The following is a 17,091-nucleotide window of genomic DNA, read 5'->3' as shown; positions in this document are numbered from 1 at the left end:
AAACTATCCCAGCACTGAGAGGCAGAGGCAGGTAGAACTTTGTGAGTTTAAGGCTAGCTTGATCTACATAGCGGGTTAAGGATAGCCAGGGCTATGTAAAGAGACCCTTTCTGAAAAACAAACAAAAATAAAAACCCACAAAAAATAAATAATAGAGAAAGTAAAAAGTAGGCTGGAGAGGTGCTTCAGTGGTTAAGAGCAATAGCTCTTGCAGAGGAACCAGGTTCAATTCCCAGCACCTAATAACTTAATTGCCACGGGAATCCAACATCCTCTTCTGGCCTCCTCCTCCTCTAGAAGGAACACATATAAACACAAATAATTTTGTTTTGTTTTTTTAAAGGGGGAGAGCTAAATGTTAAAGGCATAGCCTTTAATCTCAGCCCTCTGGAAGCAAGTAGATCTCTGTAAGTAGGAGGCCAGCCTGGTCCACAGAGCAATTTCCATCAGACTGCAGCTATATTTCAGTGGTATGGCTCTTGCCTAGTGTGCAAGGAGGCCCTCATATGGAGATGAATGGGAATGAGGAAACCTAAAGTCCATGCAATTCTGCCCTGACGGTCACTCCGGCCTGTAATCCCGATACCAATGCCTGCCATTGATGTCTTGAGTGCCAGCGTTTTCCTCCACCGGACCTGACCCAGTTATCAACTCCACCAGATCCCGGCTCTCTCTCCCCTAGCACGAGGTCAACTGTCACAGCTGGAACTGGAGTTATGGATGGTTGTGAACCACCGTGTGGATTCTGGGAACTGAACCGTGGCCCTCTGCAAGAGGACTTAACAGCTGAGCTATCCTCCCAATCCCCAACTGCTGATGTTAACTATCCCTTTAAAATGTCAAAGGAAGCACAACTCTCACATCGTTCAGGTCATTTGCGCCTCCCCATTAGATTGCACCCCCTTTCGGGGCAGCGATCTCCTCTCGTCACACCCCTACGCGCGCCATGCTTTCGCCTTAATGGGCATTGGTCGCCTGAGGAACATGAGTCGTTCAGACTTCCCACCTGCTCACCCCACAGTGCGCTTACATGCCACTTCCCCTAAGCAGCCAGAACGGGCCACAGGGGTAAAAGCGACGCGGGCCAGCGGCACCGCCGAGCTCACCTCACCCAGAGCCTGCAGGCTCTTCACCGCGCCCACCACCACCTGGTGCTCCACGCCCAGCTGAGCAGCCAACTCCGCGCTGTCCAGGCCGCCATCAGCCGCCTCCAGCCGCCGCAGCAACAGCTCCAACACAGGGTTGTCGGCCATGGCGGCTGCCGGTAGGGTAGAAGCGTGCAGGCCGCCGGACAGACTGGGGAACCGGAACCGGAACCGCGACGGCGCGAGTCGCCATGTTTAATGTGGCACAGTGCAATTTGGGGGGGTGTCCGTCGCCATCTTAAGTGTGGCAGTTAAGCCCCAAATGAGCCTAAGAGATTCAGGATGCTTTATGTAGTTTCGTCCCAGAGGCCTTTAGTTAACTAGTGAGGTAAATTTGATGACTTGAAGGTCAAAAGTGGTTTTCATGTTTGTTTTTTATCTTGAGACAGGTATTATCTAGTGGAGGCTAACCTTGAACTCATCTCCTTGCTACATCTCCCAAGTGCTAGCATTACAGAGAAACACTATAAGGCCGGAATGAAAGTGATTCTATGGATTCCCCCTCGACCCCTGTAATTCCCATGTAGCCACCACCAGCAGGTTCAGATCACTGCCAGCTTTCTAGGGTTCTCTCTTGCCCGAAGCTATGGGTGGTGGGCTTCAGTCATGGCTATTCTGTTGATGTTTTGTGTTGTTTTTAGATTCCTTCACTTTATTGTGTTTCACCTGTACGTGTGTCTGTGCACTACGTGTGTTCATGGTGCCCTCAGAGGTCAGAAGAGGTCATCAGATCCCCTGGAACTGGAGTTATGGATGGTTGTGAACCACCGTGTGGATTCTGGGAATTGAACCGTGGCCCTCTGCAAGAGGACTTAACAGCTGGGCTAGCCTCCCAATCCCCAACTCTGCTGATGTTAACTATCCCTTTAAAATGTCAAAGGAAATCTGGGTAGAGACCATACCCATTTAGGGAAGAGAGATTTACCTAGAAACAGTTACAGAGTGTGCTGGCCTGCATGGAATACTTCAGGTTTTTTAAAGATCTTCCCAAAATTCATAATGTAGTTACTATATAAATCTACTTCACAGGAGAAAAAAAAAATGAGGCTCTGAGGCAAAAATGACAACCAACAAAGAGTTGATGGACACAGCCAGAAAAATTATAAGTCCTCCAGCTGCCACACTTCCCTGTGCTCCCAGGAGTTCAAGGCAGTAATATCTAATGGATGCTTTTTTAAAATTGTGGGTCTCATTCATATGGGGTCCTGTGACTCAATGTGGGGGTTACCAAAAAGCTGGCAATAGTAATAATAGGTTTCTGAATACTCAGTGACCAAAATTAATTCAAAATCAAAGGCAGTGACCCAAGGTGTCTCAGGCCACACTTGGCCATGTTGAGCTAAGCTACCATTGTAGCGTTGGTTCTTTGCTTGCTTTTGATTTTTTGGCAGGGTCTCAATTTGTGTGTGTGCATGTGTGAATGCAGGCACTTACATACCATGCCACACATGTGGAGGACAGTGGACAACTTTTAGGACTCAATTAACTCCTTCCACCCTGAGGTATAATTTAGTTCCTCAGGCTTTTGCAACAATACTTGTGCCCACCATGCCATTTTACCAGCCCTAGCCTTGGTTCTGAACACAAAACATGGACACTGCTAAGTAAGTTCTGCCTAAGCTGGGCAGTGGTGGCGCCTTTAGTCCCAGAACTTGGAAAGCAGAGGCAGGTGGATCTCTGTGAGTTTGAGGCCAGCCTGGTCTACAGAGTGAGTTCCAAGAAAGACAGGGCTACACTGAGAGACCTTGTCTTGAAAAACCAAAACCAAAATTAATTAATTAAAAAAAATACTTGCCAGGCAGTAGTGGTGTATGCCTTTGATCCCAGCACTTGAGAGGCAGAGGCAGGCAGATCTCTGTGAGTTTGAGGCCAGCCTGGTCTACAGAGTGAGTTCCAGGACAGGCTCTGAAGCTACACAGAGAAACCCTGTCTTGAAAAACCAAAAAAAAAAAAAAAAAAAAAAAAAAGAAGGAAAGAAATAAAAAACTTTCTCAAGTTTGAGACTATACTGTATGTTGTGTTTTCATTATGTGTACAAAGTTTTCTGGTTTGGTAGAAACACCAATGTCTTGGCATGTTAAACAGAGGCCTTTAAAAGTTTTAAAATTTTGCCGGGCGGTGGTGGCACACACCTTTAATCCCAGCACTGGGGAGGCAGGGGCAGGCGAATCTCTGTGAGTTCGAGGCTAGCCTGGTCTACAAAACGAGTTCCAGGAAAGACGCAAAGCAAAGCTACACAGAGAAACCCTGCTCAAAAAACAAAAAACAAAAAACAAAAAACAAAAACAAAAAAAATTAAAAATTAAAAATTTTTATTATTTCAAATTAATTGTAGGTATGTGTGTCTGCATGTGCATGAGAGTGCAGGTGCCCAAGGAGGCCAGAGGCATGGGATTCCTGGATCTCCAGTTACAGTTGGTTATGGGTCCCTTTTCTACACTATGAATATGTATTACACTCATTGGTTAATAATAAAGCTGGTTGGCCTATAGCAAGGCAGGATAAAGTTAGGCGGGACAATCTAATTGAGGACTCAGATAAAGAAAGGCAAAGTCAGAGAGATGTGAGCCAGCCACCCAAGAAACAAGATGCTAGAGGACAGGTAAAGCCATGAGCCACGTGGCAATAAATATATAGAACAATAGAAATGGGTTAATTTAAATGTAAAAGCTAGTTAATGATAAGTTTGAGCTATTGGCTGAGACAATTGACAACTTTGAACCTTTTTCTATCATTCTCCAGTGGATAGCAAATTAGTGTACCTTTGGTTATAATTGTGTTAGAAGTCTTGATTTTAAAAATTGCTTTTTGGGGGATGGATATATGGGTGAGAGAGTAAGATCACTGAATGCTCTTCTAAAGGGCCCAGGTTCAGTTCCCAGCACCCACATGGTGGCTTACAACCATCTATAACTCCAGTTCCTGGGGATCTGGTGCCCTCAGAGGTCAGGAAAGTACTGAATCCTATAAATCCAGGGATATATAATTAGACCCTGTGCTCAGAGATGGAGAACATACTGACTGCTTTACAAGAGCTCTGAGAAACCTCTTCATTCACAATTACTTAGCATATAGCATCCACAAAGCTGTCAAAGCCTTAGACAATCACCATGCCCATTTTTGTGTACTTACATCCAACCACGATGGAGGCCCTTTGTGCTGAGCACAAAATGAAACTAAATTAAAGTTGATGACAACAAGAAAGTAGGTAAAAGGGTAAGCCTCTGTATAGCAGGCTTTCTTGGACCGCCAGCCCCCAAATCATGATGCAGAGACTTATTATTAATTATGAAAGCTTGGCCTTAGCTAAGGCTTGTTTCTAATTATCTCATAACTTAAATCAACCCATTTCTCTTAATCTACCTGCTGCCATGTGGCTCGTGGCTTTTCCCTCTCCTCCCGTATGTCCTGCTTCCTCTTGTCTCCTCGGGCATCTCCCTGTGCCTAGATTTAGCTCTTCTTTTCTCTCTGCCTGAAGGCCTGCCTAATCTCTTCCCGCCTAGCTAGTGGCTATTCAGTTCTTTATTAAAACAATTAGAAGGCGCCTTTGCAAGAAGACACTTCTTCACAGTGAACCAAAAGTTTATTACACTACACCTCTGGAGCAGCCTTTCTTGAAACACCAGCCCCCAAATCATGAAATGGAGACATTAATTATGAATGCTCAGCCTTATCTTATGTTTGCCCCACTAGCTCTTATAACTTAATTTAACCTGTTTCTCTTCATCTACATTTTGCCTCAGGTCTTTTTACCTATCTTCCCTTCTGTATGTCCTACTTCCCTGCTTCCTCTGTGTCTGTCTGTCTGGCGGCTGCCTGGCTAGCTGGCCCCAGGTGTCTTCCTCTTTTTCTCCCTTGTCCCTCAAACCTATATTCCTCTTCCTACTGATTCTCTCTGCCCACCAGCCCTGCCTATCCCTACTCTGCCTAGCTACTGGCTATTACTAGGTGATATAATATTAGCTATTCAGCTTCTTTTTTTTTTTTTTTTGGTTTTTCGAGACAGGGTTTCTCTGTGTAGCTTTGGAGCCTGTCCTGGAACTCACTCTGTAGCCCAGGCTGGCCTCAAACTCACAGAAATGCACCTGCCTCTGCCTCCCGAGTCCTGGGATTAAATGTGTGCGCCATCACCGCCCGGCGCTATTCAGCTTTTATTAGATCAATCAGGTGCTTTTGGCAGGCAAGGTAAAACAGCAACATATCTTTACCTAGTTAAATAAATACAGCATAAACTAACACATCTTTACATAGTTAAACATTCTATTCCACAATATTTCCCCCTTTTTCTCTAAATAAAAAGGAAAGGTTTTAACTTTAGCATAGTAAAACTATATACAATGAGAACAATTATCAAGTAAGAATTGTATTCACAATATCCAGTCCATTTGCATTTGACAAGTTCAGAGAAAATACTCCCTTATCTAGCCTATCTTGGTGAGTCCAAAGTTTTGTACCTAATTTACCTTCTATCATTGCTAAGGAAAATTATAACTATCTATCTTCAACTCTATCAAAGCCCTCAGAAGGGTATAATATTACCCGAGTAAACAGGAAGTGCAGTACAAGTCACTTCCCAAACTGTAGAAATGACAGAGACATCTGGCTGCCTGGATAGTCACCCAAGATTTCTCTGCAACATTGGGGCATCCATTTTCAGCCTACAGGCCTAGAATATCTGGTAGACTTTTCTGTGAAGCAGGAATTTTGAAGGGCTGTCCCACCTTGCCTTGACAAAGTCCAGAAGTCACTTTCCTTTGTGTCCTGCATGTCTGGTTTAGACAGTAGCTGTCAATAGTTGAGGCAAGGACAGTTTCTTTTCTTTTTCTTTTTCTTTTTTCTTTTTTTTTTTTTTTTTTTTTTTGGTTTTTCGAGACAGGGTTTCTCTGTGTAGCTTTGCACCTTTCCTGGAACTCACTCTGTAGACCAGGCTGACCTCGAACTCACAGAGATCCACCTGCCTCTGCCTCCCAAGTGCTGGGATTAAAGGCATGCGCCACCACCACCTGGCTGGTTTTTGGTTTTGTGAGACAGGGTTTCTCCGTGTAGTTTTTGGTGTTTGTCCTGGATCTCGCTCTGTAGACCAGGCTGGCCTCGAACTCACAGAGATCTGCTTGGCTCTGCCTCCTGAGTGCTGGGATTAAAGGTGTGCACCACCACTGCCCGGCAAGGACAGTTTCTTACCCATATAGTTAGCTTTGCCACGTTGAAAGCAAACTCCATGTGGAGGTTCTTCAATCCTCATCATCCTTTTGTGAAGTAGATTGATGTTTCCAGGAGTAGACATGTCTCACTGTCATGACCAGCCTTAGGTTATTAAACATCTTAAATGCCATATTCTGCAGATCTCTGAAGTGTTTGAAGATCACCTATCTATCTAAAATATATCTTTTTTTTTAATTTTTTTAATTTATTGTATTTCATGTGCATTGGTGTTTTGCCTGCACTGGAGTTACAGACAGTTGTTAGCTGCCATGTGGGTGCTGGGAATTGAACTTGGGTCCTCTGCAAAAACAATCAGTGCTCTTAACCACTGAGCCATCTCTCCAGCCCCTCTAAAATATATCTATTTGATCTTGAAAACATAACTACAAGTTTGATTATTATATATGGCTAACTACTAACCTGTATTTTGTTTGTTGGTTTGTTTTGTTTTTGTTTTTCAAGACAGGGTTTCTCATGTTGTTTTGGTGCCTGTCCTGGAATTCGTTCTATAGACTAGGCTGGCCTTAAACTCACAGAGATCCATCTGGCTCTGCCTCCTGAGTGCGCCACCACCGCCTGGTCTGTATTTCTTTCTTTCTTTCTTTCTTTTTTTTTTTTTTTAAGATTTATTTATTTATTATGTATACAGTGTTCTGTCTGCACATATCCCTGCAAACCAGAAGAGGGCATCAGATCTCATTACAGATGGCTGTGAGCCACCATGTGGTTGCTGGGAATTGAACTCAGGACCTTTGGAAGAGCAAGCAAGTGCTCTTAACCTCTGAGCCATCTCTCCAGCCCCCTGTATTTCTTAATTATACATTTTAAAATTAGCTGCATAAGCACAATACCCCAAACAAGAGTAGAAACACATACAGTATAACAGAAATAACTTTAAATTTATATCAATGTAGGCAGATTATATGCCACAATTCATACCAATGCAAAATATTTGAGGTTAAAAGTTGTCTTTTTATCCTATATTCCTATATCCCCTCTAAATGATGACCAACATCCATAACCCACTGAATGACCAAAAAACCACCCCACTTCTTGGGAATGTCGGCGTTGTATTCTCTAGACTGCTTCCTGTTGTTTGTTGGTGACATTTATTATACAGTTTCAGAACTGTTCCCATGCAGAGGGATCAGCATGTACATCACCGTCTTGTAGGTTTTCCTTGGTTTATTTCTTTATGTCTGTAGTCAAGATATTCAGGGGGTCTCCCCAGTTCAAACCTGATCTCTGTTAACCTTGAAGGAATCCATGGCCTTTTGTTTCCTATGAAAACAAAAGCATAACTTCTCCCAAGTGCTGGGAATAAAGGCATATGCCACCACCACCCAGCTGGTAACAATAATTTAGGTGTGGATCATGTCTTACACTTTTTTCCTAGTGTAGGAATAGAACCTCATGCTTTTTAGGCAAGAACTCTGCCACTGTAGGACATCCCCAGTTCTAAGACACTCTCATAAGTAACATTCATCAACATTGTCTGAGCCTGTTACACATCATTTTTAGTCCTCCCCAATTCCAACCCTATAGACAAGTTCAGTATTCAGGATTCATTAGTTTAGGCCACCTCTCTCCTCAATTCAAAATAACTTCTTTCCCCATAAGGCTTATGTTAGTTTTTTTCTTCTGTGACAGGGTCTCACTATGTAACCCTGACTGACCTAGATCACTCTATGTGGACCACCAGACTGGATTGGAATCCACAGAGATCCACTAGAGCCCCTGCCATCCCAGGGCTGGGATCAAAGGTCTGCTACCATACCTGGTTTTTCTTTAAAAAGTGTTGGTATAGTTTCTGTGTACTAGAGCACATGTGTGGAGGTCAGAGGACAACTTTAAGGACTTGGTTCTTGCCTTCCACCTTACCTGAGGCAGGCTCTCATTCTTTTTTGCTGCTGGGTTGCATGTTAGCTGGTCTAGAGCTTTTGGGTAATCCTCCTGTCTCTGCCTCCCATCCTGCTGTAGTAGTGCTGGGTTTAGATGTACATTACCACATTCAACTTTTTAAAGACTCTTCATTTCATTTTATTTGTGTAGGTGTTTTTCCTGTATGTGTGCCTCTGTACCAGTTGCATGCTTCATGACCACAGAATAGGGCTTCAGATCCCCTGGAACTGGATTTACAGACGGTTGTGAGGCTTCATATGGGTGCTGGGAATGTGGGTGGGGTCATTTAGAAGAGTTTAACCACTAAGCCATCTCTCGAGCCCCCCAGATCCAGTGTCTTTTGTGGTTTATAGGATTGAATGTGGCCTTAAGCTTAAGCTTAGTACTCTTTTTTTTTTTTTTTTTTTTTTTTTTTTTTGAGACAGGGTTTTTCTGTGTAGTTTTGGTGCCTGTCCTGGATCTCACTCTGTAGATCAGGCCTGCCTCTGCCTCCAGAGTGCTGGGATTAAAGGCTTGTGCCACCACCGCCCGGCCACTGGTTAGCACTCTTATTTACTGCACCATATCCCTGGTTCCTATTTTACTTCTTTTTAAATATTTTGTTTGTTTCACTGTATAGCCCTGGCTGGCCTGGAACTCACTGTGTAGATTAGGCAGGCCTCAAACTCATAAGATCTATCTGCCTCTGTCTCTCTGTCTCTCTCTCTTTTTTTTTCCCCAGAGCTGAGGACCGAACCCAGGGCCTTGTGCTTGCTAGGCAAGTGCTCTACCACTGAGCTAAATCCCAACTCCTGCCTCTGTCTCCTGAAATGCTTTTTTCCCCCGGGTGTGTACGAGTGTGCAAGTCTACAGAGACCAGAGGAGGCCCCGGATCCACTGGAGCTGAGTTTGTGCACCATCTGAAACGGTTGCTGAGAACTGGACTTGGGAATCTCTGGAAAGCAGCAAGTGCTCTCAGCTACCTTTCTATCCCTTATTTTACTGTGTTGAGGCCCAGTCTCCTGTATCCAAAGCTGACCTCAAGCTCAGTAAGTAGCTGAGAATGGCCTTGAACTTTTGGTCCCCTTTTGATCCCTGCTTCAACCTCTTGAGTGCTAGGACAACAGGCATACCCATTATATTTTGTTTATGCAGTGCTGAGGAGGAACCCCAGGGCTTCACATAGGTGAGCAAGCACGCTACCGATTGAGATACATCCCCAGCCCTACTTAATTTTTATTTTTTCTATGTGTGCATGCATGTAGAAGCCAGAGGTTGACCTCAGGTGTTGTTCCTCAGATGCTGTCTACCTTTTGTTTTTGAGACAGAGTCTCACTTTGTAGCTCTGGCTGGTCTGGAACTCAAGATTCTCCTTGGTCAGCCTCCTAAATGCTGGAATTACAAATGTGCATAAAAGCTAGGTGGCTTTTAGTCCCAGCACTAAGGAGGGAGAGGTGGGTGGAACTCTATGAGTTCGAGACTAGCCTGGTCTACAGAGCTAGTTCTAGGACAGCCAGGGCTACACAGAGAAACCCTGTTTCAAAAGGAAAAATGTGCATTTGAGGGTAGACAGTGAGACTGTCAAAACTTCCAGAATAAGGATGTATCTCAACCCCTAGAGGGCAATGCACGAATCCCTGGGTTCCATTCCAAGCAACAAGTGTGTTAACCATAAAGCAGGAGGCATCAAGCTTATGAGTCAGTGGCACAGGACAGGAGGGAGAGTCGATCACAGATCTGTCAAGATCACTCTGAACTTCGGTGTCCTCTAGAGGGACCTACACCAGCAATACTTAGTTTTGTACACCGACTGGGGGATGGGGTGGAGCCCCAACTTTTTGACCTCAAGTGTCCTTCACTTTTGAATTTCTCTCCCTGAGAAGGAAGCATTCCATTTTTGTAAGGATTCCCTGGACCCAGTCATAAACCGCCCCAGCGGTCCCATTTCCTCAGTTTAGAAACACCTCCCATCCCCCACTCCCCACAGGTGCGGTCCTTCCTCCTAACAGCAGGCAGGGATCTGGCCACAGCCACATGACTTGAGCCAGAGGACTCAAGATCCAAGGGTCCTGTTTATCGGCCTAGGCCTCTTATCACCATAGCCATCTGTGTCCTTTTTTTCTCCTCAAACGGCACCCCTTGCCCTCTGCCCGTAGCCGTTTAATTGCAAAAGCCAAGTCGTTTGTGGGAGACCACAAAGAAGTGACCCCTCTCATTTCCCAGCTCAGAGTGAGAAAAGATAACCCCGTACCTCTCACCCGAGGAAAGACGCTTACGGCCACACCTCTGAGACCTCTGTGTTTCCTGCCCTTAAACCGTGGATAGCCCTAAAAGGTTAAAAAGCATTTCCGCAGATAGCTCAGGGTCACCCCTCTTGGCCTGTTATTTCAGAGAGGCAAAGCGACTTGCATCATGTCACACAGTAGGAGCCAGACAGGCTGCTGCGGGACCGAGGGAGGGGAGGAAAGCTGGCCTGGACAGCTGGGACACTAGAACGCAGTGACACCCGGGCTACTGAACAGGAAAAGCGCTCCACCGGGTGGGCGTTCCCTCAGCGCAGGACAGACAGAAGGTGGCGAGGAGACCAGAGAGGATGGGAAACGGGCGACGCTGAGCCCGGGGCTCCGTCCCTCACGGCTAACACCTGGGCTGGCTCGCGCGGGTTCTTTAAACGACGCGCAGGAAAGCCGGGGACTCGCACCAGCCAGGGCGGGGTGGGGGGTGGGGGTGGGGAGGCCCGGTCACGTGACCGCGCCCGAGTGGGCCGGCGGCCCCCACCCCTCCAGGGGGCGTCCCCCACAACGCGTGGTCGCCCCTCATTGGCCGGTGGTGGGACCAATAGAAATCGGCCATCTGGGATCCCAGCGTTCCGAGCCACAGCCTAACCTGCTGAGCCGCCCGGGATGCAATGAGAAGGGGCCGCCGCGGGCCTAAGCCAGTCAAAAGGGCCGGGGGGCGGGCTCAGCGGGCGTGTCAGGTTGGGGTGAGAGGCGACTGCATATAAATCGCAGCCGCGGCGGCCGCGGCCGTCAGTACCGCAGAGCCGCTGCCTGACGATCGTTTTAAAGGGCCCGTGCGCCGCCGCCCCCTCGGCCCGCCATGCTCCTTTCGGTGCCGCTCCTGCTCGGCCTCCTCGGCCTGGCCGCCGCAGAGCCTGCCGTCTATTTCAAAGAGCAGTTCTTGGACGGAGGTAAGGTCTGGGCCCGCCTCGAGGCCGCCTCAGCGACGGCCGGGCCCCGAGCCCGGGGCTGCCTCGTCGCGTGTAAATGCAATTACGGTTCAGAGGGCCAACACTGCGGCCCCGGGGGACTGGAGCCGCGGGCGGTTCCTGCTGTGCGTCCCTGGGGGACGTGGGAGGCGCAGCGGTTTCCCGCGCCCGGAGTTAGGGTTCGTCCAAGGACCTGAAGCCGCTCGAGGTGTCAAGTTCGAGGTTGGGATGGGAATCCCCCTCCCCGCCCCCACCTGCTTGAGATTCCTGACAGACGTTGAGTATGGGGGCGGGGGTCAGCCGGCCAGCTGATCTGACTGTGCCGCCCCCCCCCACCAGATGACTGGACCAACCGCTGGGTCGAATCCAAACACAAGTCCGATTTTGGCAAATTTGTCCTCAGTTCTGGCAAATTCTACGGGGACCAGGAGAAGGATAAAGGTAAGAGGAGGCAGGGAGTGGGTGTTGAGATCAGGACGATTTCCTGGAGGAAGCTGCAGTCAGCAATCAGAGCTTGGGCTTTTCCCAGGAACCCGGGAGCCAAGGATAGGTGGGGGAAGGAAGGGGAGGTCATCTGTGCCCTTCGAGGGCTAGGGCACTCGGGGCCCCCTGACGGCACACTCCCATCCCATCACAGGGCTGCAGACAAGTCAAGATGCCCGGTTTTACGCGCTGTCCGCTAGATTCGAACCCTTCAGCAACAAGGGCCAGACACTGGTGGTACAGTTCACGGTGAAGCATGAGCAGAACATCGACTGTGGGGGCGGTTATGTGAAGCTGTTTCCGGGTAGTTTGGACCAGAAGGACATGCACGGAGACTCGGAATACAACATCATGTTTGGTGAGGGGGGGCCCCAGCCAGTGCTGACCTCTGCCCTTTGGATAGTGGGCACAGACTGAACTCTTTATACTCAGAAAGCTGATCTTCACAACCATAGAAAGCACTTGAATGATGGAGATTTTAAAACCTTAAGGGTTTTACTATATTGGTTTACTGTGTTAGTTGTCGGTTTATATTGTTCATTTGTATGATCATTTCTAGATGTTCCCTAATTTTAGAAATGAAGCCAATGACCAAATCTAAGTCACTGGAAAACCTTTTGAGTGCGTGCATATGTATGTATGTATGTATGTGTGTGTGTGTGAGCTTGCTAGTGTGAAGGTCAGAGGACAGCGTCAGAAATCTTTTGTCATCTGGATTCTGGGATTGAATTTGGGTTGTCAGGCTTGGTGGAAAGCACCTGATTTACCTCTGAGCCACTTGCTGGCCCCAGAATGGTAATCTTTTCAGATTTGTCCTGAGTTTAAAATCAGGTCTTTGAGCTGACATGGTAGCACATGCCTTTAATCCTAGTACTGGGTACAGCGGAGGCAGGTGCATCTTTGTGGGTTCCAGGACAGTCAGATATGTAAAGAGAACCTGTCTCAAAAACAAACAAACAACAACAACAAAAAAAAAAAAACCAGGTCTTTATTCCTGGCTAGGTATAGTGGTGCATACATGTAATTCCAGCGTTTAGACCACTGAAGACTGACGTAGATTATAGTTTAAGGCCAGCCTGGGTTTTATATATATATATATATATATATATATATATATATATAAAACAGTGTCCTTCCTCTGCCAGAAACAAAGTAGGGGCTGGAGAGATGATTCAGTGGTTGCAGAGAACACAGGTTCAGCTCCCAGCATGCAGATGGTAGGTAGCATCAGGATCCTTTATCTTGTTGGGTGGCAGAGGATCCAGTGCCCACTTCTGACCTCTGCAGGCTCCTTCCTGCACACGCATGCATGGTACAGATACACATGAAAGTTGAAGTTAGGTCTTTCATGAAGAGGGATAGAGCCTGCCTTAGTAGACAGCCTGCATATGCTTCTTACATAGGTCCGGACATCTGCGGTCCTGGCACCAAGAAGGTTCATGTCATCTTTAACTACAAGGGCAAGAATGTGCTGATCAACAAGGATATCCGGTGTAAGGTGTGTCTGGGGTAGTCATTTAAATGGCTGTCGTGGGAGGCCCAGGCAGTAGCCTGGTGGGAGGGCTGCTCACCACCTTCCCTCTTCAGGATGATGAATTCACACACCTGTACACGCTGATTGTGCGGCCAGACAACACCTATGAGGTGAAAATTGACAACAGCCAGGTGGAGTCAGGCTCCTTGGAGGATGATTGGGACTTTCTGCCACCCAAGAAGATAAAGGATCCTAATGCTGCCAAGCCGGAAGACTGGGACGAACGAGCCAAGATTGATGACCCCACCGATTCTAAACCTGAGGTTGGTGCTTGTACAGTGGCTCCACCGCCATCATAGAATGGAGGACGCCTGGGTTCACTCTGATCTCCGTGTGTACTCCTAGGACTGGGACAAGCCTGAGCACATCCCTGACCCTGACGCTAAGAAGCCTGAGGACTGGGATGAAGAGATGGATGGGGAGTGGGAACCACCAGTAATTCAGAATCCTGAGTACAAGGCAAGCCTGAGTGGTGGGGTGTGGCTCACTGGAGGGATGCTTGCCTGTGGCTGTCATTAAAATTGCATTGCAGACACAAAAACGAGATGGGTTTGGGGGTCTAGGCAGGGTGGTTGTTTGTACTAAGGAATATGTCCACCTCTGCTCATCTGGTTCTCTTCTGCAGGGCGAGTGGAAGCCACGTCAGATTGACAACCCAGATTACAAGGGTACCTGGATACACCCAGAAATTGACAACCCTGAATACTCCCCGGATGCCAACATCTATGCCTATGATAATTTTGCTGTACTAGGCCTGGATCTCTGGCAGGTGAGGCACAGGAAAGACAAGGATTCCTGGGAAATGTCACGTTGGAGGATCATACTGGTAGATCTGGAGGGAAGAACAGGTGCAGGCACCAACCTCAAGGGGTCCAGACTCCAGAACAGTACATTTTAGGAGGCACTTCCTGTTTTATTTCCTTTTTCTTCACAGCATAAGAGAAAGTTAGGGGTTTTGGAGGTGGGGGTTGATAGGGTTTCTCTGTGTAGCCCTGGCTGTCCTGGAACTCACTCTGTAGACCAAGGCTGACTTCAAACTCGGATCTGCCTGCCCCTGCCTCCCAAATGCTGGGATTGAAGGCGTGTGCCACCACCACCTGGTGAGAAAGTTGGTTTTATTCTTAATACATTTTTACATATTTTGTATTTATGTGACTGCACATACGGAGGTCATGAAAACTAAGAGAAGTTGGTTCTCTTCATCATGTGTGTCCTAGGAGTCAGCTCTGGCAGCACGTGCCTTTATTTGGCCCCACTGAGTATCTTTCTACAGGACTACTTTGTTGAAGTACATGTGCAAAATCTGCTCCAATCGCCCCAATTAGAACTCTGACCACCCTGGCCACATAAAACAAACAAGACTTAAAAAAAAAAAAAAAAACCCAAAAAACATTGGTACTGAATTTTTGTCATTGGTATGTTTTCTCTGCCCAGGACTATTCTTGGCATGTGTTAAGTTGGTACCTGAAAAAGTGAGTCAGTCCCCAGTGTGCCTGTTTTTACAGAGGAAGGAGTTGTGTGAAAAGTGAAGTCAGTAGCACAGGTCACTAGGACAGAGGTTTCAGTCCTGAAAGCATAGCTTTTGAACTGCGGTATCCCCAGTGTCATACCCTTTTTTTTTTTTTTTTTTAAGATTTATTTATTACGTATACAGTGTTCTATCTGCATGTGTCCCTGCAGCCCAGAAGAGGGCATCATTATAGGTAGTTGTGAGCCACCATGTAGTTGCTGGGAATTGAACTCAGGACCTCTGGAAGAACAAGGAGTGCTCTTAATTGCTGAACCATCCCTCCAGCCCCGTCATACCTTTTTTTTTTTTTTTTTTTAAAGATTTTTGAGGCAGGCTGGTCTTCATATATATCCTCAGCTGTCTTGGAATTCACCTTGTGGCCCAACCTGGCCCGGAATTCTTTCTTCCTTGCCTTCCCACTGCACCAACACACACACACCCCTTTTGGGGGTGGGGGGAACGACAAGGTTTCACTATGTAAACCAGCTGGCTTGGAACTCCATGAGTAGTCGGGCCTCTGCCTCCTTAGTGCTAGGATTAAAGGCATGTCCTGCTACATACACCTGCTGCCCCACAGGGTGGAAATAGAGCCCTGTTCAGAGCCAGGGCTGTCAGAAGTCACTGCTGACCATCTGTTTTTCCATTCTTCCTCAGGTCAAGTCCGGCACAATCTTTGACAACTTTCTCATCACCAACGATGAGGCCTATGCAGAGGAGTTTGGCAATGAGACATGGGGTGTCACCAAGGTGGGCCGGGGTTCTTACTAGGGTCAGCTGGAGGGACTGACAGGCAGGTGAGAGCCAAGTACTAAACTGGTGTGGTCCGTCTCCACAGGCTTCTGAAAAGCAGATGAAGGACAAGCAGGATGAAGAGCAGAGGCTGAAGGAAGAAGAAGAGGACAAGAAGCGTAAAGAGGAGGAAGAGGCTGAGGACAAAGAGGATGAAGATGACCGAGATGAAGATGAGGAAGATGAGGATGAGAAGGAGGAAGATGAGGAGGAGGCCCCTGGCCAGGCCAAGGACGAGCTGTAGAGGCCACGCCACCTGCCTCCAGGGCTGGACTGAGCCTGGACACCCCGCTGCAGAGCTGGCTGCTCCCAATAATGTCTCTATGAGACTCAGGAACTTTTCATTTTTTTCCAGGCAGGTTCAGATCTGGGGTGGATTCTGATTCTGTGCCCCCCCACCCATTTTTTTTTTTACTGGTGTTTGTCTTAATTCTCCTTCAGCCCTTACCTCCTGGCTTCTCATTTGAATCAACATCTTTTCTTTTGTGTCCCTTTATCTCTCAACCCGTGGTTACTACCCTCCAACTCCAGGAACAAGGGTGTGGAGGAAAAGTCCTAGGCTTGATATTTCAGTCTGCTCTCCTTCCTGGATCTCAGAGGAGGGCAGGAGAAAGGGTGGTGTCCCCCCACCCCCAGCACTGAGGAAGAATGGGGGTCTTCTCATCCCCTTTCTCCCTTGCCCCCAGGACTGGGCCACTTGTGGGGCAGCCAGTTCTGCACAGCTCACACTGAGAGTGTAAGAACTACAAACAAAATTTCTATTAAATTAAGTTTTGTGTCTTCCCTACCGTGTCTCCTTCTCTGGGAGGATGTACGTCAGGGAATCAAAAGTGGCCTTTCGGGGTGCTGGTGGCTCACATTTGAGCTATTAGAGTTGGCAGAGTCCCACAAAATGACATGGGTGTATATATGTATATCCTGTAATTTCAAGCGGGAGAGCAGCTGTCAGGTTTTGATGCCCGAACTCCCTATAGTAAGTAATTCCCTTGTCCTGGCAACAGACGTGAGTGACTGACTGCTGGCTAGAGCTTAGTGACTGCTGGGGCCAATATGTGAAATGAGCCTTAATCCTAACAGTCTTGTTACAGTGGGGTGGATCTCTTGGTCTGCTTTCTGAGGCTACTACATAGGATAGTTGTGAAATTTCAAACCTCACATCAGTGGGGTGAATGCTGGTAGCTCATTTTATAGTCAAGGAACTAAAATTCAGAGTGACTGGCTTAACCCAAGGGCCCATGCTTCTAGGACTGAGCTGATAGAAAAGGGATTGGTCCAAGGACTGGGTTATGTTCAGTTGGAGATGGCTTACCTAGCATGCCCTGGTTTCCAGCCATACCAC

The 17,091-nt window shown here is 47.3% G+C and overlaps 2 protein-coding genes across 2 annotated transcripts in view; one reads left to right on the top strand and one right to left on the bottom strand.

The window, feature by feature from the left end:
* The window catches only part of Farsa (phenylalanyl-tRNA synthetase subunit alpha), a 12,754-nt gene extending 11,450 nt beyond the window's left edge, over positions 1–1,304 (bottom strand). Inside the window, exon 1 of the mRNA XM_028861781.2 lies at positions 1,107–1,304. Coding sequence (XP_028717614.1) covers positions 1,107–1,253 — 147 coding nt within the window. The 5' untranslated portion in view covers positions 1,254–1,304. The remainder of the gene's footprint in view (positions 1–1,106) is intronic.
* Positions 1,305–11,203: 9,899 nt separating this feature from the next.
* Positions 11,204–16,537, top strand: Calr (calreticulin). The gene is made up of 9 exons (XM_028861784.1): positions 11,204–11,418; positions 11,776–11,877; positions 12,074–12,277; positions 13,323–13,417; positions 13,507–13,716; positions 13,799–13,912; positions 14,079–14,222; positions 15,618–15,710; positions 15,799–16,537. Exons 1-9 carry the CDS (start codon positions 11,328–11,330, stop codon positions 15,994–15,996), a joined length of 1,251 nt encoding a protein of 416 aa, XP_028717617.1. The 5' UTR covers positions 11,204–11,327; the 3' UTR covers positions 15,997–16,537.
* The last annotated feature ends 554 nt before the right edge of the window (positions 16,538–17,091 follow it).

This window comes from Peromyscus leucopus, chromosome 5 (assembly GCF_004664715.2).
Source record: "Peromyscus leucopus breed LL Stock chromosome 5, UCI_PerLeu_2.1, whole genome shotgun sequence".
NCBI lineage: Eukaryota > Metazoa > Chordata > Mammalia > Rodentia > Cricetidae > Peromyscus > Peromyscus leucopus.
Note: the sequence above shows the minus strand (reverse complement) of the source record. Positions and strands in the feature narration are given on the sequence as shown.